This window comes from Sphaeramia orbicularis, chromosome 20, assembly GCF_902148855.1.
Source record: "Sphaeramia orbicularis chromosome 20, fSphaOr1.1, whole genome shotgun sequence".
NCBI classification, from domain to species: Eukaryota; Metazoa; Chordata; class Actinopteri; order Kurtiformes; family Apogonidae; genus Sphaeramia; species Sphaeramia orbicularis.
Genome location: NC_043976.1, coordinates 1712993 through 1738086, shown reverse-complemented (window position 1 = coordinate 1738086; position 25094 = coordinate 1712993). Strand labels below are relative to the sequence as shown.

General features: G+C 41.5%; 1 protein-coding gene across 1 annotated transcript in view; it reads left to right on the top strand.

The window, feature by feature from the left end:
- The first annotated feature begins 2058 nt into the window (after positions 1-2058).
- Positions 2059-25094, top strand: part of LOC115411683 (flocculation protein FLO11-like) — a 28964-nt gene continuing 5928 nt past the window's right edge. The window contains exons 1-8 of the mRNA XM_030123893.1: positions 2059-2257; positions 2771-2940; positions 3029-3184; positions 5415-5472; positions 6799-6911; positions 8530-11004; positions 16177-16304; positions 24259-24370. Coding sequence (XP_029979753.1) covers positions 2059-2257; positions 2771-2940; positions 3029-3184; positions 5415-5472; positions 6799-6911; positions 8530-11004; positions 16177-16304; positions 24259-24370 — 3411 coding nt within the window. The remainder of the gene's footprint in view (positions 2258-2770; positions 2941-3028; positions 3185-5414; positions 5473-6798; positions 6912-8529; positions 11005-16176; positions 16305-24258; positions 24371-25094) is intronic.

Genomic DNA, 25094 nt, shown 5'->3' with positions numbered 1-25094 from the left:
GGGAAAGAGAGGCAAATGGATTGAAACCCCAGTGGGAGGGGCCAGAGGTCCCCCACCTGAGCTCAGTCAGGTTCTCATTCATCTCATGTTCATCTCATGTCGGTCTTTTCTGTCGTTCCAGATCCAAATGTCTTTTCACTTTCACTTCTCTGACTTCTGCGCTGTTCTTCTTCTTCTCCTTTTCTTTTCTTTGCCGGTGACGATAACTCGGCCTTTATCCAAGAATCAAAAGTCTCACCTTTTCCAAAAATTTTCTATTAAAAAATTCCATTGTGCTGCTGGGACGTTTCTTTGAGCTGCAAACTTTCACAGATCAGCTGATGTCGCTTAGCAACCAGGACCATAAGTGACCGGAGTACTTGCAGAATGAAATGAAAGATGCCAGTCAGAGGTCAAAGAACCCGTTTTCCTGGACAGCGGTGCAAGAAACAGGTTGTGAAGAAAATTGTGCCAGAGAATCGTGATCTCAATTCTAAGCAAAAAAGTCATGATTTACATTTTTGCCAGAATCGTGCCGCCTTCGTTTACATCCTATATTTTTTTTTATTTATTTATTTTGAATATGGAAATGATACAAGTTTCCTGATTGCTACTAATTGACTTCTTTGCACAACATAATATAGAAATGAAAATTCAAGGAAGCAAAAACAATAATACACACAAAAAAAGAAAAAGATAAAAAGTCATATTCAAAAAGGAGTGAGAAGAAGCATGGATCACATGGTTCTGCCTATCCAATTATTGATTGTTGGTTCTTCTTGTGTCATTCATCATTTAACAAATCGCATTTCAGCATTTATATTATGAGGACCTACATTTGACTCTCATCAGTCAGGACTAGGCTGCACCATTAATCGATTTTAAATCAAAATCGGATTTTTTAATAAGGACGATTTCTAAAAAAGGGAAATTGTAAAATCGATTTCATCTCTCTCGTGCCTCTGGGCTGCGCGCCTGCGGGCAACCGTAGGCTCCTCCTCCAGGCTACCGTAGGCTCCTCCTCCACGCTACCGTAGGCTCCTCCTCCAGGCTACCGTAGGCTCCTCCTCCTATCAGTGACAGCGGTCTGTCACAGAAGTCCGTGTAATGACCGGACTTTAAATGTGTTCATGAGCCCTCAGTACTCATAGCACTGTAAGCCAATGTTCATGCACGGATCCTGCAACTGAAATAGAACTGCATGCAGATCACTCATCTTCCTCCACCAGCTCCACACATAGAACCTTCCAGTGTGTCCTGGGTCGGTCTGTTCCACGCACAGATCCTCCAGTTTAAATAGAACCACATGAGGATCGCTCATATTAACCTGGTCCACGGACACACGACTGGTGTCTGTCACTGACTGACACTGGGATCACTGCTGTGGGCCAGACGCCCCAAAAATAAAATAAAAAAAAAAATAATATAATTAATAATTAATTTAGTCCTCTTACTTGCTAAATTTTTCATTCTCAAATGTAAGTTCTGTTATACAACACCAAATATTTATTTTTGAAAGATGTTGAACTTTATTTAAAGCTGTTCGATAAATCTGGAAACAAAAAGGCTGTAAAAACATAAGTATTTGCTCTGATTTGGACATTGTATTATAGTGTATTCCCACTGACAAACTTATGTTATTTTCTTGTTGTATACATTGTTTGTATACTCTACTTCATTCAATAAAGATTTAATTAAGAAAAAATAAACTTCTGTGGGTTCATCACGTGATCCCATCACAGATTGGAGGTCAGAACAGTGCCTTGCATAGTGGGCTGCTCACAAAACATGTTGACTTCTGATGTCTTTTGTAGTTTTACCTAAAAATCAAAATTGAAAATCGAGTTTTTAGAGGAAAAAATCTGGATTTTTTTTTTTTTTTTTTTTTTGCCAAAATCGTGCAGCCCTAGTCAGGACTGTCAAACTGATTTGAGTTCAGGTTCCACATCCTGCCGGTCTGATCTGAAGCATCTGTACTAAACACTTACATCAGTGCATGGTTTAGGTGGGCGGTGGATGTTTGGGTTTGAAGGCTTAAATGTGTCCGTGTCCATTCGCCTGCTCTGTGTTGGTAGTGTGATGGACATCCTGAATCTGTGGAATGACGACCCAGAGGAGCTGCTGTTGGACCTGGGTTTTGGCTGCGATGAACCCGATCTCTCTGGTCGCATCCCAGCTCGCTTCATCAACCATCAGTCTCAGGCAAGAGGGATAAACCTGCAGGTGTTTCTGGAAGCCCAGAAGAACCGACTGGACCTGGAGAACCCAGATGTCAGCAGTGAGTTTTAGATGTATGACCAGTACTTCACAAATGAATGAAACCAAAACAAAATCCAATAATAAGCACCGTGGATGGGCTTCATGTCTGGACAGAGTACCCGACTGTACCGCCTGTTTCAAACCTAGAAATGAGCTCCTGTGACAGATTTAAAGTACTGATAAACCTCATGACACATTTGCACAACAAACATTTGACAGGCTGTTGGTTCACAGTCAAAGATCATGTGGTAGAAACATAGGAAGTGAAGACCAACCATCAGGTGTGTGTCATACTGTGACAGCTGATGGTTTTATAGTTGGTTATTGTTTTCCTACTCATATATATATATATATATATATATATATATATATATATATATATATATATATATATATATATATATATATATATATATGTAGTTATAGTTAGTTTAATAATCACAGGATAATCAGAATTATACTACTTTATTATTATTAATAACACTACTAATAAAGCCTTTGTGGTTGCCGTCCTCTTCTCGTCCGTCATCAGATCGCTTCAGACAGCTGGAGGTGCTTCAGCAGGTCACCACAGCCTTCTCCTCGTTAGTGTCATCAGACTTACCCGCTGAGGCTCGGGAAAGGAGGAAGCGTGTGGGAATGCTGTTCCGGCGAGCGTCCAAGAGGTCACTGAGCCAAATCCACAACCACACCACCCAGGAAGTGACCATGGACAGGAGGACCGGCGTCCCAGCAGGACCTGGAGATGACATTTTCACTGGGAAGGGGGGTCACACCTGGTCTGAAACAGGAGGTGGGTCTCAATCCTCTGGAGGAGGAGGAGCAAGGACCTGGACCCTACTCAGACCAGGAGTCCAGGATCCAGGAGGGAGCGCTCAGAGCTGGGACCGAGCCCAGTGTCAGGAAGAGCCCCCGCCAGGCCAGGGAGTCCTTTGAAATGGAAGAGGTAAGGAAGGATCTTCCAGGACTTCGAGATAAACGGTGACATGGAGGAAAAAACATCAAGTGGTAGGAACAGTGTTCACTGTGCAAACAAAGGCCGAGAGCTCCAGTCACATGACAGAAGAAGTACCAGACGCTGAAGGTACTTCAAACACAGCTGCATTCAAATGAAGAAAACCAACAAACAGGCCCATTCCAGACAGTTAAAGGCCAGTTCAGACTACTGGAGTCCACCACAGTCCACTACAGTCCACTGCAGTCCACTGTAGTCCACCACAGTCCACTACAGTCCACTACAGTCCACTACAGTCCACTACAGTCCACTGTAGTCCACCACAGTCCACTACAGTCCACTGCAGTCCACTGTAGTCCACCACAGTCCACTACAGTCCACTACAGTCCACTGTAGTCCACTACAGTCCACTGCAGTCCACTACAATCCACTGTAGTCCACTGTAGTCCACTGTAGTCCACTACAGTCCACTGTAGTCCACTGTAGTCCACTACAGTCCACTGTAGTCCACTGTAGTCCACTACAGTCCACTACAGTCCACTGCAGTCCACTACAATCCACTGTAGTCCACTGTAGTCCACTGTAGTCCACCACAGTCCACTACAGTCCACTACAGTCCACTACAGTCCACTGTAGTCCACCACAGTCCACTACAGTCCACTGCAGTCCACTGTAGTCCACCACAGTCCACTACAGTCCACTACAGTCCACTGTAGTCCACTACAGTCCACTGCAGTCCACTACAATCCACTGTAGTCCACTGTAGTCCACTGTAGTCCACTACAGTCCACTGTAGTCCACTGTAGTCCACTACAGTCCACTGTAGTCCACTGTAGTCCACTACAGTCCACTACAGTCCACTGCAGTCCACTACAATCCACTGTAGTCCACTGTAGTCCACTGTAGTCCACCACAGTCCACTACAGTCCACTACAGTCCACTGTAGTCCACCACAGTCCACTACAGTCCACTACAGTCCACTGCAGTCCACTACAATCCACTGTAGTCCACTGTAGTCCACTACAGTCCACTGTAGTCCACTACAGTCCACTACAGTCCACTGCAGTCCACTACAATCCACTGTAGTCCACTGTAGTCCACTGTAGTCCACTACAGTCCACTGTAGTCCACTGTAGTCCACTACAGTCCACTGTAGTCCACTGTAGTCCACTACAGTCCACTACAGTCCACTGCAGTCCACTACAATCCACTGTAGTCCACTGTAGTCCACTGTAGTCCACTACAGTCCACTGTAGTCCACTGTAGTCCACTACAGTCCACTACAGTCCACTGCAGTCCACTACAATCCACTGTAGTCCACTGTAGTCCACTGTAGTCCACTACAGTCCACTGTAGTCCACTGTAGTCCACTGTAGTCCACTACAGTCCACTGTAGTCCACTACAGTCCGCTGTAGTCCACTGTGGTCCACTACAGTCCACTACAGTCCACTGTAGTCCATTGTAGTCCACTACAGTCCACTACAGTCCACTGTAGTCCACTACAGTCCACTACAGTCCGCTGTAGTCCACTGTGGTCCACTACAGTCCACTACAGTCTGCTGTAGTCCACTACAGTCCACTACAGTCCACTACAGTCCACTGTAGTCCACTACAGTCCACTACAGTCCACTACAGTCCACTACAGTCCACTACAGTCCACTGTAGTCCACTACAGTCCACTACAGTCCACTGTAGTCCACTGTAGTCCACTACAGTCCACTGTAGTCCACTACAGTCCACTACAGTCCACTACAGTCCACTGTAGTCCACTACAGTCCACTACAGTCCACTGTAGTCCACTGTAGTCCACTACAGTCCACTGTAGTCCACTACAGTCCACTACAGTCCACTGTAGTCCACTACAGTCCACTACAGTCCACTACAGTCCACTGTAGTCCACTACAGTCCACTACAGTCCACTGTAGTGAACGCTCTGGGACTCATGAGCGCAGTAACAGTTTAACCCTCTGAGGACCAGTGTGTCTGCGGTGCCACATTTTTCGTCCACTGTCATTCAAATGACTGAAAGTCCTGAACGCTATCAACAAAATCCAAATGTCATCTGTTTGTATGTTTCATAAGAATATGTTACACATTATATTACTGCATCCATAAAAACTGAACATGTTAAAATAGGACAGTTGTTGTTTGTACTGAGCTGGGTTGTACTTCATGCTGTAATATTTAAAGTTTATTGACAATATCTAATTTTTCCTCCAGGTCCACAGTTTCGATGAAAGCAGTGTCACAGGGAGTTTCACAGGATGGGCAGATTCTGGTGGGTGACGCTTATTTAATAAGGTTTTTTTTCCAGACCTTCAACCACAAGGGCTGACATTTCCCTGCGAACTCATTTTAGTTCAGCTTCCACATTCAGCCCAATTTGAGCTCATGTAAAATAATACCATAAGATAACATAACAAAAGTTCAAAACATTTAGTAACAGGCAGAATATTGTTAGAATTAAGTCAAATTTTCTGTAGACATTTCAGGTTATTCACATTTATTGTTAAAGGATAGTTTGTAAATGTAAATATTTTCATAATGTAATGTTATTTTTTGCACTAAAACAAAAAGAAAACATGGGAATTATCATGTGAGATCGCATTGGTCTGAATGTGGAACCTGAATTAAAATAAGTTCAACACCATTGATTGTTAATATCTTCTGTGTAATTTTTGCATTTTTTGCCCTGGACTCTTTGGTGGACCGGTTTTGGGTTGGACCGGACTTTTTGGTGGACCGGTTTTGGGTTGGACCGGACCCTTTGGTGGGCCGGTTTTGGGTTGGACCGGACTTTTTGGTGGGCCGGTTTTGGGTTGGACCGGACTTTTTGGTGGGCCGGTTTTGGGTTGGACCGGACCCTTTGGTGGGCCGGTTTTGGGTTGGACCGGACTCTTTGGTGGGCCGGTTTTGGGTTGGACCGGACTCTTTGGTGGGCTGGTTTTGGGTTGGACCGGACTCTTTGGTGGACCGGTTTTGGGTTGGACCGGACTTTTTGGTGGGCCGGTTTTGGGTTGGACTGGGCCCTTTGGTGGGCTGGTTTTGGGTTGGACCGGTCTCTTTGGTGGGCCGGTTTTGGGTTGGACCGGACCCTTTGGTGGGCTGGTTTTGGGTTGGACCGGTCTCTTTGGTGGGTCGGTTTTGGGTTGGACCGGACCCTTTGGTGGGCTGGTTTTGGGTTGGACCGGTCTCTTTGGTGGGCCGGTTTTGGGTTGGACCGGACCCTTTGGTGGGCTGGTTTTGGGTTGGACCGGTCTCTTTGGTGGGCCGGTTTTGGGTTGGACCGGACCCTTTGGTGGGCTGGTTTTGGGTTGGACCGGTCTCTTTGGTGGGCCGGTTTTGGGTTGGACTGGACCCTTTGGTGGGCTGGTTTTGGGTTGGACCGGTCTCTTTGGTGGGTCGGTTTTGGGTTGGACCGGTCTCTTTGGTGGGTCGGTTTTGGGTTGGACCGGACCCTTTGGTGGGCCGGTTTTGGCCCACGGGCCGTATGTTTGACGTCTGTGGTATAAGATGCAGCTCCAGGTTTTTCTTTTGAGATGAAACCTTGAACGCAGACTCCTTCTGATGCAGTTCCTTTGCTTCCTGTGTTCTGCTGGTGCAGTGCGTGGCGTGGTTCGGGCCAACAGCGTCCAGTCCGACAGCAGTGGTTTCCTGGAAGAGCCCTTCATCCCATCACTTCCACCAGAGGCCTCACCAAGACCAGCTTTAATCAAGGTCAGCTCATTCACCGTGGGATTTTTGCTTCCTTCTTCCATTTTTTTGAAAAATAATACTCACAGTTGTGAAACATTTCATTTTATTTCAGCAAAATAAACATCAACTTAAAGTGTAATAAAACTGTATTTGCAGATGTCAAAAACATGGATCATGTAGTAAATATACATTTCTCACAAACAGTTTAATTTTTGTGGCTCCACTAGTATCAGTCATTTACAAGATCTGTCAAGTTGGAAAACAGTATGTTTAAGCCTGACATGGCAGGTACATTTGATTAGAGCTGAAACAATTAATCGATTAATTGCTTCGAATCGATTACAAAAATTCACAACTCAATTAATCTACTCGAATTGATTAAAAAGAAATATTCTGTTACAATTTTCCTGAATTGAAGCTTCTTTTCTTTGTGCGTCACAATAAGCGTCCGTGTGAAACACAACAGTGGAACCAATGTTTAACAGCAGAGAAAAGAAGGAAACAAAGCTTTGATTCAGGAAAATTGTAATTAATTAATTTATTTTTTAATCAGTTCGAGTTGATTAATGGTTTCAGCTCTAAAGTCAACATTTGCAAACCTTAGTAAATCACGGTGCGCACTTCATTTCAATACTGACCCCCAGAACATGTTTGCTTGGAAACAGGAACTCCCATAAATACTGAAGCAGTTCGATCAGGAGCAAAAGTGATCATGTCCACGCCTTTTCAGAGCTCGTTTTATTTTGGGCCCTTTTTACTGAATCTCGATAGTTGTTTTTAGCTCCAATCACAGGTTTGCACTGACAGTAGTAGATTTATTTTATTGGTTTATTTAACAGGGACTTTGTACATTAACTCACATTGCTGTAAATGAACCAGAGTTAGAATACTGTCTGTTTTCCATCTGCAGTAACTGGACAGATGTTACACATTCACCTTACAACAACAGTTCTCAGTAAACCCCCCCACCTCCCCATGTCACACCATGGGTATGTGCAACCCCACTGTAAATAAGGAAATACTATTTAACTTTAATTCTTATTCTGTATTTATATAAACACCAAATGTCTTATTTTTCTGTTTTTACCCCTCAGTCGACTGGCTGAAAGGGTACTGTAATCATTTTGTCTGTCTGTCCTTTCTGGTTGGGGGGTTTTAGTGTGCAGCATGTTATGTTTTTTTCATTGTTCACTCATTTGTGGTTTTTCTACCTGTCCTTATACCTGCAGCTGTTTGTTCCTGCTGTTAACTGTGAAATTTCTCCACAGTGGGATAAATAGTCTTATCTTATCTTGTTTTATCATTGCTTATCTTATCTCATCTCATCTTGTTTTATCTTATCTTGTTTTTCTTGCATCTTATTTTATCTAATCTTATCTGAAAAGATAGCACAAGGTTATAAACATGCAATATTTTACAAGTATTGATTTAAAATACCTAAACACAAACAAATCTAATTAATTACACATCAGACAAAGTAAATAAAAAAACTGTTAAAATACATTTCTGACATATTAAAGAATACAACAGAGTTGGAACTACAAATGTCTCATGTTGACGCTGTGGTTGTGTATGGTCCAGTTTCCAGCCCAAACGTCTGTCCCTGAGTGTGGTTCTGGTTCTGTTTGTGTGTTTGCAGGTGCTGTTGGGCCGGTCTGGAGGCGTCACCGACGGCGACGGGCCAGCGGTCCCCCCTCAGAGCTCCTCCTCTACTCCCCCTCCATCATCTGCTGATGACAGTGCTGTCCTTTCACCCCCTTTCCTCATGAAACCTGACAGTTCAGACATGGACTCACAGCCAGATCTGGATCCCCTGGCTTCACCTGCTTGTTTGTTTGATCCAGTCTACGTGGACCATGGTCCTGATTCTTCCACTCCACAGTTCCAGACCACATCTGTCTCTGATCCTGCATCCTCTACTTCTGTAGATCCTCCATATTGTCCATTACAACCTGCCTCTGTGACTGCAGCTGCAGAGGACGTTCAACCACAGGACAAGGACACCTCACCCCCTGTCCCCCCCCCTGTCCCCCCCACTTCATCCCCTGTCCCCCCCACTTCATCCCCTGTCCCCCCCACCTCACCCCTTGTCCCCCCCACTTCACCCCCTGTCCCCCCCACTTCATCCCCTGTCCCCCCCACCTCACCCCTTGTCCCCCCCACTTCACCCCCTGTCCCCCCCACTTCATCCCCTGTCCCCCCCACCTCACCCCTTGTCCCCCCCACTTCACCCCCTGTCCCCCCCACCTCACCCCCTGTCCCCCCCACTTCACCCCCTGTCCCCCCCACTTCATCCCCTGTCCCCCCCACCTCACCCCCTGTCCCCCCCACTTCACCCCCTGCCCCCCCCACTCGTTCCTTTGACTCTGACAGAACATCTTCCACTGGGTCTCAGAGTGTCTCTATTTCCACCGGATCACCTCCAACCTCTGCTTCAGCTGCTGCACAGTCTGACTCCACCTGTCGGAACCAAGGAGGTAAACCCCCCCAGGAAGACCCAAACTCAGACGGCAGTTCAACTGTCGTCCCCTACTCCCCTTTAGTTCCATCGACCTCGTCGGCTGAGTCTCCAATACAGAGCCTTGAGGAACTCCCTACCCCACATTCTGATGCAAAAATGGAAAAGAAAGCAGCACCTTCTTCCTCTTCTTCTAATTTCCAGGGGACAGAGCCCTCCTGCGTCTACTTAGATTCTTCTAAATTTGATCCTCTCGTTCCACTGTGCAAATCAACGTCGTTAGCCTCTGATAGTACAGATGTTGTGATTGATCCGGCTGTTGAGCCGTCCTTGTGTCAACAAGACGAATCTGTCTCTCCTGTCCACGATGGTGTTCATGTAGAGGCGTATGTTCTGTCTGACTCGAAGGAACGCCTTCAAAGGAATGAAAACCAGGAAGACAAGAGGCACAGTGACCCAGCACAGACACAAACGGACATTTACAGTTTAAAGACAGAAAGTTCTGCAGGTCTGACAGAAAGTTCTAGGTTAGTCTCGGAGGAAGAATATCATAAGAGAGAGACAGATCCACAAATCCCCTCTGATACGTGTGAGGAGCTTTTGACGGAAACCAAACAGAAAGAATCCAGTGAAGTCTTTCAAGTGGACATAGATCGCAAAGATAATGAATATAATCAAAGTTCTTCCGTTTCATCTGAGAAGGTGTCAGAGGCACCAAAGGTGTCTGATCTGGTTGAGATTGAGAGCTTGGACCAGGTGTTTGAAACCTCTGTGGACGGTTCAGAAGGTGAATATGGAGATGTGGAGGCCTTTTTTCAGGAGCTGGACTCTGCGGGTCACGCATACTGGGCTGAACCGGTCCAGGTTTCTGATGTGACCCCTCAGTCGGAAAGCTTTGAGGCCTTAGATGATGCTCCTGGAAATCCTTTGTTTTCCAGATTTGACGCTTCTCTAGATGCAGATTCATTAACAGACAAAGCCACAGTGAAACCTTCATCATCCTCAGCATCTGAGGACGTGGACCATGGAGCAGCTGTGAAGACCCACACTGTCCACTCAGACTCACTGACCTCCACAACCCCTGAGCACAAGCCACCCAACCATTCCGTCTCGGTCCAGATGTCTTCCTGTCCGTCTTCTCATATTGTACAAAGGAAGGACGTTCCCTTCATAAATGACTCAAAGCACACAGCCGTCCCCGCTCGTCTCCGCTTGGACACCTCCACTCCTTTTCGTGCTGTGCAATCATGGACAGATCTACGCATTCACCAGAAGACTCGCACAAATAAGCGATCACATGGTGCTTCCCACACGTTCCCAGACACAGTGACCGTGTCCACAGGCGCTTTAGAACTTACACAAACACCAGCCAGGATGTCTTTGTCCTCTCCGTCCGTCCCTCTGTTGTCCGATGATTGGCAGTCAAATTACTGTCCACCTGGAATAACTAGAAGTTACCCAACACTGTCCATGTCTGTGGACACTGGCCTGTGGCCTCATGAAGAAGGGAAAGTGGAAAGGAGCGGAAAAGACGATGAGGAGCGACTGTGGCGGGACGATGGGAGAGGAGAAGCGTCCCTGTGCTGCTGTGATCGTCAGTGCATCTGCTGCACTCACAACACTTACAACAGACAACAGCCTCTGCTCAGCATCCCAGTGAGTATGACGCCATTGTCTGTAAAGTCCACAAATGGACAAAAGTGTGTGGACACGTTGAATTCTGGTGTTTGTTTTCTAACAGGGGTCAGGGATACAAAACAATAAGGATGCACCGATACCACTTTTGTCCAGATCGAGTACGAGTACTTACATTTGAGTACTTGCTGATACTGAGTACCAATACTTGTCCTTAATAATCCCATTCCAGTTGTTCGTTCCTTTTGTAAATGTGCTTTATTGTCGTTGTCATTAGTCTGACTGGAACAAAGTGCTGCTACTGACATTTAATGTGTTGGAATGAGCGTTTGTCAGTTAATCCACCAGGGGGCGCCGCTCTGAATTAACCATACTGGACAAATACCACGAAGAAGAGGAAAGTTTATGAGAAGAAGAAGAAGAAAGTCAGTAACTAGAAGCACTTGGAGAGCGCAGACCTCCGCCAAGGCTGATCAGTGGCCCCCCCCCCACGCCAAGGAGGTTATGTTTTTGCCAGGGTTTGTTTGTCTGTTTGTTTGTTTGTTTGTCTGTCCGTTAATGTGCAACATAACTCAAAAAGTTATGGACAGATTTGGATGAAATTTTCTGGTCTGCGCCCCCCCCCCCCGTGGCCCCCCCACCCCCGATCACCACCAAAATTTAATCATTTCTTTCTTATCCCATTTCCAACAAACCCTGAAAATTTCATCCAAATCTGTCCATAACTTTTTGAGTTATGTTGCACACTAACGGACAGACAAACAGACAGACAAACCCTGGCAAAAACAGACCTCCTTGGCGGAGGTAAAAACAAACCTGTAGACGACAGAGGGAACACTACTGTGATAGTAATGCTGATATTTCTGAGGGTAGTTGTCCTAAATGTGTCAGTAGTTTGTCTCTAACTCACACAGTGGTTCTTTGAACACATCCTCTACCTCCACGGTTTTGCTGGTATTCTCCGTCTGGGTACTCATCCGCCAGCACCTGGAAAACAAATGGAATGTACGCAGAGGACGGACAGAACGCTGTGTCCGTATCTGTCTGTGTCTTTAACGTTACTTTTGACACCGTCGTTTATTTAGTTCAGTCTCCACACTGCTGACACTACTCCTCCTCTGCACTGAACTGTGAATTGGTGTGGTTGTATTGGAGTACTTTTACGAGTACGAGTAGAAGTACACATACTGAGTATCAGACCCGATACTGGTATCGGTGTCGGTGCGTCCCTGCAAAACAATACTGACTGAAAAGTGCTGTTGTCAGTAAAGTTTCATCTGGTGTCCCCCCTCTGCTGTTCCCACCACAGACCTGATTAGTGCCTGGTGTCATTTCTAAATTCTGATTGGCTTGCAGATAGAACCTTATTGAACCAAGATAGAGTTTGATTTTGCAGCAGAGCTTTTCTTTTTGTTTTAAAACAAGGTAAAAAAAAATACGAAAACAAATAGAATACACATCACATTTTGAAAGTAACCCATCCAATATGAAGAATATGTGAGTGAGTCAATTTTGGCAAAAATGTCAGATAGACCCTTATAATTCCAATGGGAAGAAATGTCAGAATATAGTTTTATAGTGGTATAAATATCATTGCATTGGTTAATTTGGTTTAAATTATCTTTGCTTTCAAAATACCTCACAGGTGAATTTTACTTCATTTCTCTCAACATTGTTTTTTTTTAATGTTCTTCCTCTAAATGTCTTTAATATTTTTCCTGCTCTGACTGTGAATAATAATTTTCTTCCTCATCGAACCATCTACTTTCATCACATCTGACTGAGGAAGAAAAATCTACCATTAAACTTTAAGGAAAGACTGATGTTAAACTATTATGGACATAAATTTTGGGACACATGATGTCTACAGCTGTCAGATGAAAGATAGGATAAATCTTTATTGTTATTGCACCAACATACTATGTACACATTACAACGAAATTGGAGCACTGCCCCACACGGTGCAAAAGAGAAAGCACCCACTATTTATTTATTTACTATCTGTTTATTTATTTTAATTATCTTTTTATTTTTATTTGGAAAGGCCAATGTCCATCACATAAATTAATTCCAGCTTTAGTCATTCCAGAACATATAAAGGGATGGATGCAGCAAGTTTGAGTGTGTGTGTCCGTACTGCCCTTCCAGGATTTCCTTTTAATTTTCCAGTTGAAGCAATTACAGAAAAAACAGAACAGGGGGGCTCACCCCCTCATACAATCGAAACATCAGGTGAAAAGTAGGGTAGCTTCACACGAAGCACCAGTACAGTCAAATGAAACCAGATCTTTTACATACTCAGTCCATTTATAACATTTTCAACTTTGAGGGAGTAAGATATGTTCTCCAGAACACAAACCTCATAGACAATCCCAGTCCGTTCATCAGTGGTGGGTGGTTCTACTTTTAACCTTTTCCTGGGGACAGATTTCTTACTGGCAGCCAATGATACTGTAGTCAGCAGTTTTTTATCTTTGATGTTCCATGATTCAAACAGTAGATTACCCAAATACATAGTTTCACATTTAAACAGAATGGATCACCCACTATTAGGGGTGTAACCGTATGAAAATTTCACATGGTTATTGTGACTAAAATTATCACGGTTATGATTATTATCACGGTATTCTTGAAATGTGCTCAAAATTTTCAAAAAGTACTTATACACACTAAAATAATTAAGCCAAGTTGTATTTTTGAAAAAACAAATAAAATAACACACACAATGTACTTTCTGAGGCAGAAACATTCAACATGTAAACATCAAACATACAAATGTACATTAAAGATGGAACGTTATGGACAGAACAGATATCTGCACTAGGGGTGGAACTGATCCCATCTGTTCAGTACCAGTGCCATTGTCCATTCTGCTCAGCAGTCCAATTCCTTATCAGTTCTCCTATCGATGCCTGAGTGGGGATCAACAGTAGTTGGACAGGTCAGAGTGGAGCTGTTGTGACTATTTTCAGATCGAATCATTCAGAATGTCACACATACACCGTTATACACACTCTCTCTCTCTCTCTCTCTCTCTCTCGCTCTCTCTCTTTCTTTTCAAAGTGCGGTAATCAAACACAGTTATCATGATAATTAGAATTTAAATGGTAATATTAACAGTCAGAAATTTTACCATGGTTTATCGTTATACCGTTAATCGTCACATCCCTACCCACTATTTTTGACATTTTTTGTTTTTTAGTCTGTGAATGTGACACATTTGTTCTGCAGATCTGTCCACCTGTTATATCTGCGTCACCGGTTGAACGGATAGATTTACCTGTGGAACATATCTGCACCCTCATGCTCCATGCAATAAAAAGCATTTTAAAATATAGTTAAAAACCATTATGTACAGATAAGTCATATTATGCAGGCTCTTCCTTTCACAGACCATAATGAACCATATTCACTGTAATGGAAACAGAGAAAGGAATGAACTCTGACACATTCATTTTCATCCAGTCACGATGTGTGCACTTTGATTTGAACAATGAGTTTGTTGCCATGTTACCATAGTTGTTGACACGGAGGCCTTTGAAATGACACATTAACATTTACATATGAACGTCTCATTTGCATGTGTAGAGCTCTCTTCAGTCTCTCTTACACTCTCCAGTCCTGTGGGCTTTAATTCAATACCATCTATTAATATAATATTAGAATTAATGTGAATAATTCACATACAGAGAATAATTACAAGTCATTATTATTATTACTATACCTAAGCTAACACTTTATGACAAAATCTTCTCTAAATTACAGTCAATAAGTGTGACTTCATTTTTTTTTTTTTTTTAAAACCATTTGTCAAACTTAACCCTTAAATTCCCCAAAAGCATCTTCCGATCTAAACTGTTTAATCCTAACAGCACATGTAAATAATTGAGGTAAAATGCAGTTCTACACCTTTTCAGTATTATCAGTTGTCTTTTTCGGATGCAGCCATTGTTTCTGTAGTTTCCATGGAAACACCGTCATCTTCTACAACATTGATTCACCAGTAAAATCCATGGACAGTGGTTGTTGTAGACACTTGTTTTTATGTAGAATTAATGATATATTTTGCTGAAAACGTCATGTTTTCTTCAGTTTTTGTTCTGTTTGATTAAATTACCTCTAAATTTACTCAGCTTCTATGAACATCTACATGATCCTGTGAATTGAATATAGGAAAATACATGATTTACACTGAAAAAATGCAAAATGCAGAGGATAATATCTGCATCTATATGATACTATCTTTGGCAAGCCAAGTTTATTTGTAGTGCACATTTTATGTGCAGGACAATTCAAAGTGCTTTACATAAAACAAAAGCGTCACAGGAGAGACACAAAAACACATTTAAGATGAGAGAAAGTTAAACTAGAAAGACATTAACATTAAATTAGAATAGACATTAAAATCATCAGTGATAAAATGTGATTTTAAAATTCATGTAAAAGACATTATTTAATCTTTTAAGGGAAAGCTGCAGTAAATAAAAAGTGTTTTCAGGCCTGATTTCAATGAGCTGACAGTTTGAGCAGACCTCAGGTATTCAGGAAGTTTGTTCCACAGCTGAGGAGCAGAAGGACTGGATGCTGCTTCACTTTGTGTGGTTGTGACTTTGGGAACACACAGTAGACGGTTCCTGATGACCTCAGGGCTCTGGATGCTTCATAGGGAACGAACAGGTCCAGGATGGATTTGGGTCCAAGGCCCCTCAGTACTTTGTAGACCAGTTGGGTAAACCCCCTGAAGGATTCTGGTTCAGGTTCTCCTTGGTCTGGTTCCTTTGTACCTACGCGGGTTTGTGTTCAGACTGATCTGAGCTGCCCCCCCCCCCCCCCCCATATGGAACACTCTAAAAGTCAACTGAGAATATTGGAACTCATTTGTTTTGCTTTTATTTCCCTTATTCATCAGACAGTGACACCATTAAACACTGCCTGTGTTTTGAAATGACCAACTCACCTTTAAATAATCCAACTGTTTACACGTCTGGAAACTCCTGCTTATTTTAGTTTATGGCTTCAAATCTGTCATTTTAACTCGTATTTATTATCGTGACGTCTGTTGCTGTCAGCCACGTCACTCTTCCAGTGGGTCTTTAATTGTTTAAATAAAGGCTAAATCCTTTTGTCCCCCCCCCTTTGTGCTGTGGACGGTGTTTAAAGGACATCTACTTACGTACTGTTCCTCTTCCTCAGTATTCTCTGCATGAGTTGGAGGAGATGATTCTGTGTCTGCAGCAGTTTCGGTCGGTGCTTTCCACCATGGAGGACCAGCTGTCGGAGGACCAGGCTGCAGTCTACAGCGCACTCACAGACCAGGACAGGTACGCAGCAGGGGGACTGGACGGACCTGGGCCAGGACTCTGAAACCTAAAGGGGCCTCAGTCTATGACTGGGATTCACTCTGCAGGCACGGAAGGTTCTAAACAGTGTTTGAATAAATCGCCGGGAGAAGCAGATTTTCCTGATAACGTGAACGTTTGATGGCTTCACTTCACATCCATGTTCAGTGGTTTACCTGTTCGGCTGTGTTTAGGCTCCTGCACACGGGTCCTTTCAAAGCCTGTTTCCTCCTCCTATTACTGTACTTCATATCATCACATGTTACTGTTTGTAAAAGGCCAAATTATCCCACATTGCCTTCATTTTATATTACACACACACACACACACACACACACACAGTTTCATACATGATAAATATTGCATGTATTGATCATTTTATGTAGTGATTTTTTTAATGAAGTGGCTACTGACACAGTACTGTTGTACACCATATGGGTTTGTCTGTTACCACAGAGCCAATCAGCGCCCTCGTTATATCATGTCTACACTGGAAACTCACATCCTGAAAAAGTACCAAGACACTCAGATAGTAACCAGGTCAAACTGCAGTACACTGACATTTAGCTCACTCTGTCACGGATCAGCCTGTGATGCACAACACTCTGGTTCAACTCCTGGTTGGAGGAGGGTTTTTTTTTTTTTTTTTTTTTTTCTTTCTTTTTTTCTCGCATGAAGATTTTCAAACGGGGGGGGGGCACAGCACCAAGGGGATCAGTAGGTAAAGCCAACATTGATATAAATCAGCCACTGGGACAACGTTCAAAGTGCAGAATTCGGACCACAGCCCTGAATACACAGAACTGACACAGAACTGACACAGAACTGACACAGAACTGACAAGAACTGACACAGAACTGACAAGAACACATCACCCTGCTGCATCTAACCTGTAGCTCCGCCCACCTTCTCCAGCCTCACTGACTGCACAGAGCAAAGAAGACCGTAAAACTACATATAGAGTAGTTACAACAATGATTCCTACTGTATAATATATACTATCACTAATTAGTACTTCTTCCATCAGTAGCCACAGTGCTGTAGTAGTACAAATACACAACAGAATGAACTGAAGTATACTGCATATGTGACCACAGTACTGTAGTAGTACAAATACACAACAGAATGAACTGAAGTATACTGCATATGTGACCACAGTACTGTAGTAGTACAAATACACAACAGAATGAACTGAAGTATACTGCATATGTGACCACAGTACTGTAGTAGTACAAATACACAACAGAATGAACTGATGTATACTGCATATATGACCACAGTACTGTAGTAGTACAAATACACAACAGAATGAACTGAAGTATACTGCATATGTGACCACAGTACTGTAGTAGTACAAATACACAACAGAATGAACTGAAGTATACTGCATATGTGACCACAGTACTGTAGTAGTACAAATACACAACAGAATGAACTGAAGTATGCTGCATATGTGACCGCAGTACTGTAGTAGTACAAATACACAACAGATGAACTGAAGTATACTGCATATGTGACCACAGTACTGTAGTAGTACAAATACACAACAGAATGAACTGAAGTATACTGCATATGTGACCACAGTACTGTAGTAGTACAAATACACAACAGAATGAACTGAAGTATACTGCATATGTGACCACAGTACTGTAGTAGTACAAATACACAACAGAATGAACTGATGTATACTGCATATGTGACCACAGTACTGTAGTAGTACAAATACACAACAGAATGAACTGTGACCACAGTACTGTAGTAGTACAAATACACAACAGAATGAACTGAAGTATACTGCATATGTGACCACAGTACTGTAGTAGTACAAATACACAACAGAATGAACTGAAGTATACTGCATATGTGACCACAGTACCGTAGTAGTACAAATACACAACAGAATGAACTGAAGTATACTGCATATGTGACCACAGTACCGTAGTAGTACAAATACACAACAGAATGAACTGATGTATACTGCATATGTGACCACAGTACCGTAGTAGTACAAATACACAACAGAATGAACTGATGTATACTGCATATGTGACCACAGTACCGTAGTAGTACAAATACACAACAGAATGAACTGAAGTATACTGCATATGTGACCACAGTACTGTAGTAGTACAAATACACAACAGAATGAACTGAAGTATACTGCATATGTGACCACAGTACTGTAGTAGTACAAATACACAACAGAATGAACTGAAGTATGCTGCATATGTGACCGCAGTACTGTAGTAGTACAAATACACAACAGATGAACTGAAGTATACTGCATATGTGACCACAGTACTGTAGTAGTACAAATACACAACAGAATGAACTGAAGTATACTGCATATGTGACCACAGTACTGTAGTAGTACAAATACACAACAGAATGAACTGAAGTATACTGCATATGTGACCACAGTACTGTAGTAGTACAAATACACAACAGAATGAACTGATGTATACTGCATATGTGACCACAGTACTGTAGTAGTACAAATACACAACAGAATGAACTGTGACCACAGTACTGTAGTAGTACAAATACACAACAGAATGAACTGAAGTATACTGCATATGTGACCACAGTACTGTAGTAGTACAAATACACAACAGAATGAACTGAAGTATACTGCATATGTGACCACAGTACCGTAGTAGTACAAATACACAACAGAATGAACTGAAGTATACTGCATATGTGACCACAGTACCGTAGTAGTACAAATACACAACAGAATGAACTGATGTATACTACATATGTGACCACAGTACCGTAGTAGTACAAATACACAACAGAATGAACTGAAGTATACTGCATATGTGACCACAGTACCGTAGTAGTACAAATACACAACAGAATGAACTGATGTATACTGCATATGTGACCACAGTACCGTAGTAGTACAAATACACAACAGAATGAACTGATGTATACTGCATATGTGACCACAGTACCGTAGTAGTACAAATACACAACAGAATGAACTGAAGTATACTGCATATGTGACCACAGTACCGTAGTAGTACAAATACACAACAGAATGAACTGAAGTATACTGCATATGTGACCACAGTACCGTAGTAGTACAAATACACAACAGAATGAACTGAAGTATACTGCATATGTGACCACAGTACTGTAGTAGTACAAATACACAACAGAATGAACTGAAGTATACTGCATATGTGACCACAGTACTGTAGTAGTACAAATACACAACAGAATGAACTGAAGTATACTGCATATGTGACCACAGTACTGTAGTAGTACAAATACACAACAGAATGAACTGAAGTATACTGCATATGTGACCACAGTACTGTAGTAGTACAAATACACAACAGAATGAACTGAAGTATACTGCATATGTGACCACAGTACTGTAGTAGTACAAATACACAACAGAATGAACTGAAGTATACTGCATATGTGACCACAGTACTGTAGTAGTACAAATACACAACAGAATGAACTGAAGTATACTGCATATGTGACCACAGTACCGTAGTAGTACAAATACACAACAGAATGAACTGAAGTATACTGCATATGTGACCACAGTACCGTAGTAGTACAAATACACAACAGAATGAACTGATGTATACTACATATGTGACCACAGTACTGTAGTAGTACAAATACACAACAGAATGAACTGAAGTATACTGCATATGTGACCACAGTACTGTAGTAGTACAAATACACAACAGAATGAACTGAAGTATACTGCATATGTGACCACAGTACTGTAGTAGTACAAATACACAACAGAATGAACTGAAGTATACTGCATATGTGACCCCAGTACTGTAGTAGTACAAATACACAACAGAATGAACTGAAGTATACTGCATATGTGACCACAGTACTGTAGTAGTACAAATACACAACAGAATGAACTGATGTATACTGCATATGTGACCACAGTACTGTAGTAGTACAAATACACAACAGAATGAACTGATGTATACTGCATATGTGACCACAGTACCGTAGTAGTACAAATACACAACAGAATGAACTGAAGTATACTGCATATGTGACCACAGTACTGTAGTAGTACAAATACACAACAGAATGAACTGAAGTATACTGCATATGTGACCACAGTACCGTAGTAGTACAAATACACAACAGAATGATCTGAAGTATACTGCATATGTGACCACAGTACCGTAGTAGTACAAATACACAACAGAATGAACTGAAGTATACTGCATATGTGACCACAGTACCGTAGTAGTACAAATACACAACAGAATGAACTGAAGTATACTGCATATGTGACCACAGTACCGTAGTAGTACAAATACACAACAGAATGAACTGATGTATACTGCATATGTGACCACAGTACCGTAGTAGTACAAATACACAACAGAATGAACTGAAGTATACTGCATATGTGACCACAGTACCGTAGTAGTACAAATACACAACAGAATGAACTGAAGTATACTGCATATGTGACCACAGTACTGTAGTAGTACAAATACACAACAGAATGAACTGAAGTATACTGCATATGTGACCACAGTACTGTAGTAGTACAAATACACAACAGAATGAACTGAAGTATACTGCATATGTGACCACAGTACTGTAGTAGTACAAATACACAACAGAATGAACTGAAGTATACTGCATATGTGACCACAGTACTGTAGTAGTACAAATACACAACAGAATGAACTGAAGTATACTGCATATGTGACCACAGTACTGTAGTAGTACAAATACACAACAGAATGAACTGATGTATACTGCATATGTGACCACAGTACTGTAGTAGTACAAATACACAACAGAATGAACTGTGACCACAGTACTGTAGTAGTACAAATACACAACAGAATGAACTGATGTATACTGCATATGTGACCACAGTACTGTAGTAGTACAAATACACAACAGAATGAACTGATGTATACTGCATATGTGACCACAGTACTGTAGTAGTACAAATACACAACAGAATGAACTGAAGTATACTGCATATGTGACCACAGTACTGTAGTAGTACAAATACACAACAGAATGAACTGAAGTATACTGCATATGTGACCACAGTACTGTAGTAGTACAAATACACAACAGAATGAACTGAAGTATACTGCATATGTGACCACAGTACCGTAGTAGTACAAATACACAACAGAATGAACTGAAGTATACTGCATATGTGACCACAGTACCGTAGTAGTACAAATACACAACAGAATGAACTGATGTATACTACATATGTGACCACAGTACCGTAGTAGTACAAATACACAACAGAATGAACTGAAGTATACTGCATATGTGACCACAGTACCGTAGTAGTACAAATACACAACAGAATGAACTGATGTATACTGCATATGTGACCACAGTACCGTAGTAGTACAAATACACAACAGAATGAACTGATGTATACTGCATATGTGACCACAGTACCGTAGTAGTACAAATACACAACAGAATGAACTGAAGTATACTGCATATGTGACCACAGTACCGTAGTAGTACAATACACAACAGAATGAACTGAAGTATACTGCATATGTGACCACAGTACCGTAGTAGTACAAATACACAACAGAATGAACTGAAGTATACTGCATATGTGACCACAGTACTGTAGTAGTACAAATACACAACAGAATGAACTGAAGTATACTGCATATGTGACCACAGTACTGTAGTAGTACAAATACACAACAGAATGAACTGAAGTATACTGCATATGTGACCACAGTACTGTAGTAGTACAAATACACAACAGAATGAACTGAAGTATACTGCATATGTGACCACAGTACTGTAGTAGTACAAATACACAACAGAATGAACTGAAGTATACTGCATATGTGACCACAGTACCGTAGTAGTACAAATACACAACAGAATGAACTGAAGTATACTGCATATGTGACCACAGTACCGTAGTAGTACAAATACACAACAGAATGAACTGATGTATACTACATATGTGACCACAGTACTGTAGTAGTACAAATACACAACAGAATGAACTGAAGTATACTGCATATGTGACCACAGTACTGTAGTAGTACAAATACACAACAGAATGAACTGAAGTATACTGCATATGTGACCACAGTACTGTAGTAGTACAAATACACAACAGAATGAACTGATGTATACTGCATATGTGACCACAGTACTGTAGTAGTACAAATACACAACAGAATGAACTGAAGTATACTGCATATGTGACCCCAGTACTGTAGTAGTACAAATACACAACAGAATGAACTGAAGTATACTGCATATGTGACCACAGTACTGTAGTAGTACAAATACACAACAGAATGAACTGATGTATACTGCATATGTGACCACAGTACTGTAGTAGTACAAATACACAACAGAATGAACTGATGTATACTGCATATGTGACCACAGTACCGTAGTAGTACAAATACACAACAGAATGAACTGAAGTATACTGCATATGTGACCACAGTACTGTAGTAGTACAAATACACAACAGAATGAACTGAAGTATACTGCATATGTGACCACAGTACTGTAGTAGTACAAATACACAACAGAATGAACTGAAGTATACTGCATATGTGACCACAGTACTGTAGTAGTACAAATACACAACAGAATGAACTGAAGTATACTGCATATGTGACCACAGTACTGTAGTAGTACAAATACACAACAGAATGAACTGAAGTATACTGCATATGTGACCACAGTACTGTAGTAGTACAAATACACAACAGAATGAACTGAAGTATACTGCATATGTGACCACAGTACTGTAGTAGTACAAATACACAACAGAATGAACTGAAGTATACTGCATATGTGACCACAGTACTGTAGTAGTACAAATACACAACAGAATGAACTGAAGTATACTGCATATGTGACCACAGTACTGTGGCAACAAGAGGAGAAATGAGTTCATGGAACAGGATCTGTGATTGGCTCTGGGACAAATGAGAACATCTGATTGGTCTGTGGAAATAGACACACCCATAGTTCGTGCCACAGTAGTGGTAGTAGTAGTAGTAGTAGTAGTAGTAGTAGTAGTAGTAGTAGTAGTAGTAATAGTAGTAGTAGTAGTTGTAGCCATTGCCTTTTTATAAACATTTATTTAAAAAATTCTTTGACAAACAGTCTCAGTCTCATACATATTCTACAATTGTTGTCTTATATATGTATGTATATATGTATGTATCTATATATATATATATATATATATATATATATATATATATATATATATATATATATATTTTTTTTTTTTTTTTTTTTTTTTTTTTTTCCTTCTTCTTCTTCTTTTCCTCCCCCCCTTCTCATACACACGTGCAGGGATGTAGTAATTTTAACACACCTTTCAAATCAACGTCATTCTTCTTTCAACTCTTGCCTGTTTTATTTTCAAATACTCAATGAGTAAATGATATTACATGATATTACTTTATAACTTATATGTACCAACATATGTATATTCCTGCACATCTTCATTACTATACATTTGTTTAGTAGCATAATAAAACTTCAACTTGTTGCACATCATCTTTCTGACAGATGACACCACAGGACCAGACTCATCTAGTGTCACTGAGCATGTGCAGTTTGAAACACTATGAAAAATGTAGTTTATGAAGCTATAACTGATAATGAACAAGTATAGGAAACTAATGTAAAAGCTCCAAAATGAAGCCATTAAATGTAATTGTACATGTGTTCCCTGAATGAAGTGTATATTTCTGTAGACAGGTCTCAAAGTCTGGTGTCTTTATTCAAAGTAGAAGAATGCAGACTGAGCAGCAGACGAATTAAAGAGGAAACGCTCTCAGCCACATAAACGCCGCTGTCATAAACACCACTTTAGAAAACAGTTGGTTATTCCCTGTCAGACTGAATGTACAGTAAATGTAAGCGCCGTCTGTGTCTCACACAGGGAGAAGATTCAAGACATAGAGGAGCTGAGGGAAGCCATCAAACAGGAGGCTGCAGAGCTGGAGCTGCAGCTCAGTGAACTGGCCCATCACTACGACGACAACTTGAAAATGGTACATATATATACTGAACAAAAATATAAACGCACCACTTTTGTTTTTGCTCCCATTTTTCATGAGCTGAACTCAAAGATCTGAAACTTTTTCTATGTACACAAAAGGCCTATTTCTCTCAAATATTGTTCATAAATTTGTCTAAATCTGTGTTAGTGAGCACTTCTCCTTTGTCCTTTGCTGAGATAATCCATCCACCTCACAGGTGTGGCAGATCCAGATGCTGATTAGACAGCAGGATTATTGCACAGGTGTGACTTAGGCTGGCCACAATAAAAGGCCACTCTAAAATGTGCACTTTCACTGTATTGGGTGGTCCAGGGGGGTCAGAAAACCAGTCAGTATTTGGTGTGACCACCATTTTCCTCACACAGTCTCCTTCATGAATTCTCTGAAACAGCTTTGGAGATGGCTTATGGTAGAGAAATGAACATTCAATTCACAGGCAAAAGCTCTGGTGGAGATTCCTGAAGTCACATGACCAGTGCATATTCCCTCCAAACTTGTGACATCTGTGGTATTGTGCTGTGTGATAAAACTGCACATTTTAGAGTGGCCTTTTATTGTGGCCAGCCTAAGGCACACCTGTGCAAAAATCCTGCTGTCTAATCAGCATCTTGATCTGCCACACCTGTGAGGTGGATGGATTATCTCAGCAAAGAAGAAGTGTTCACTAACACAAATGTAGACAGATTTGTGGACAATATTTGAGAGAAATAAACCT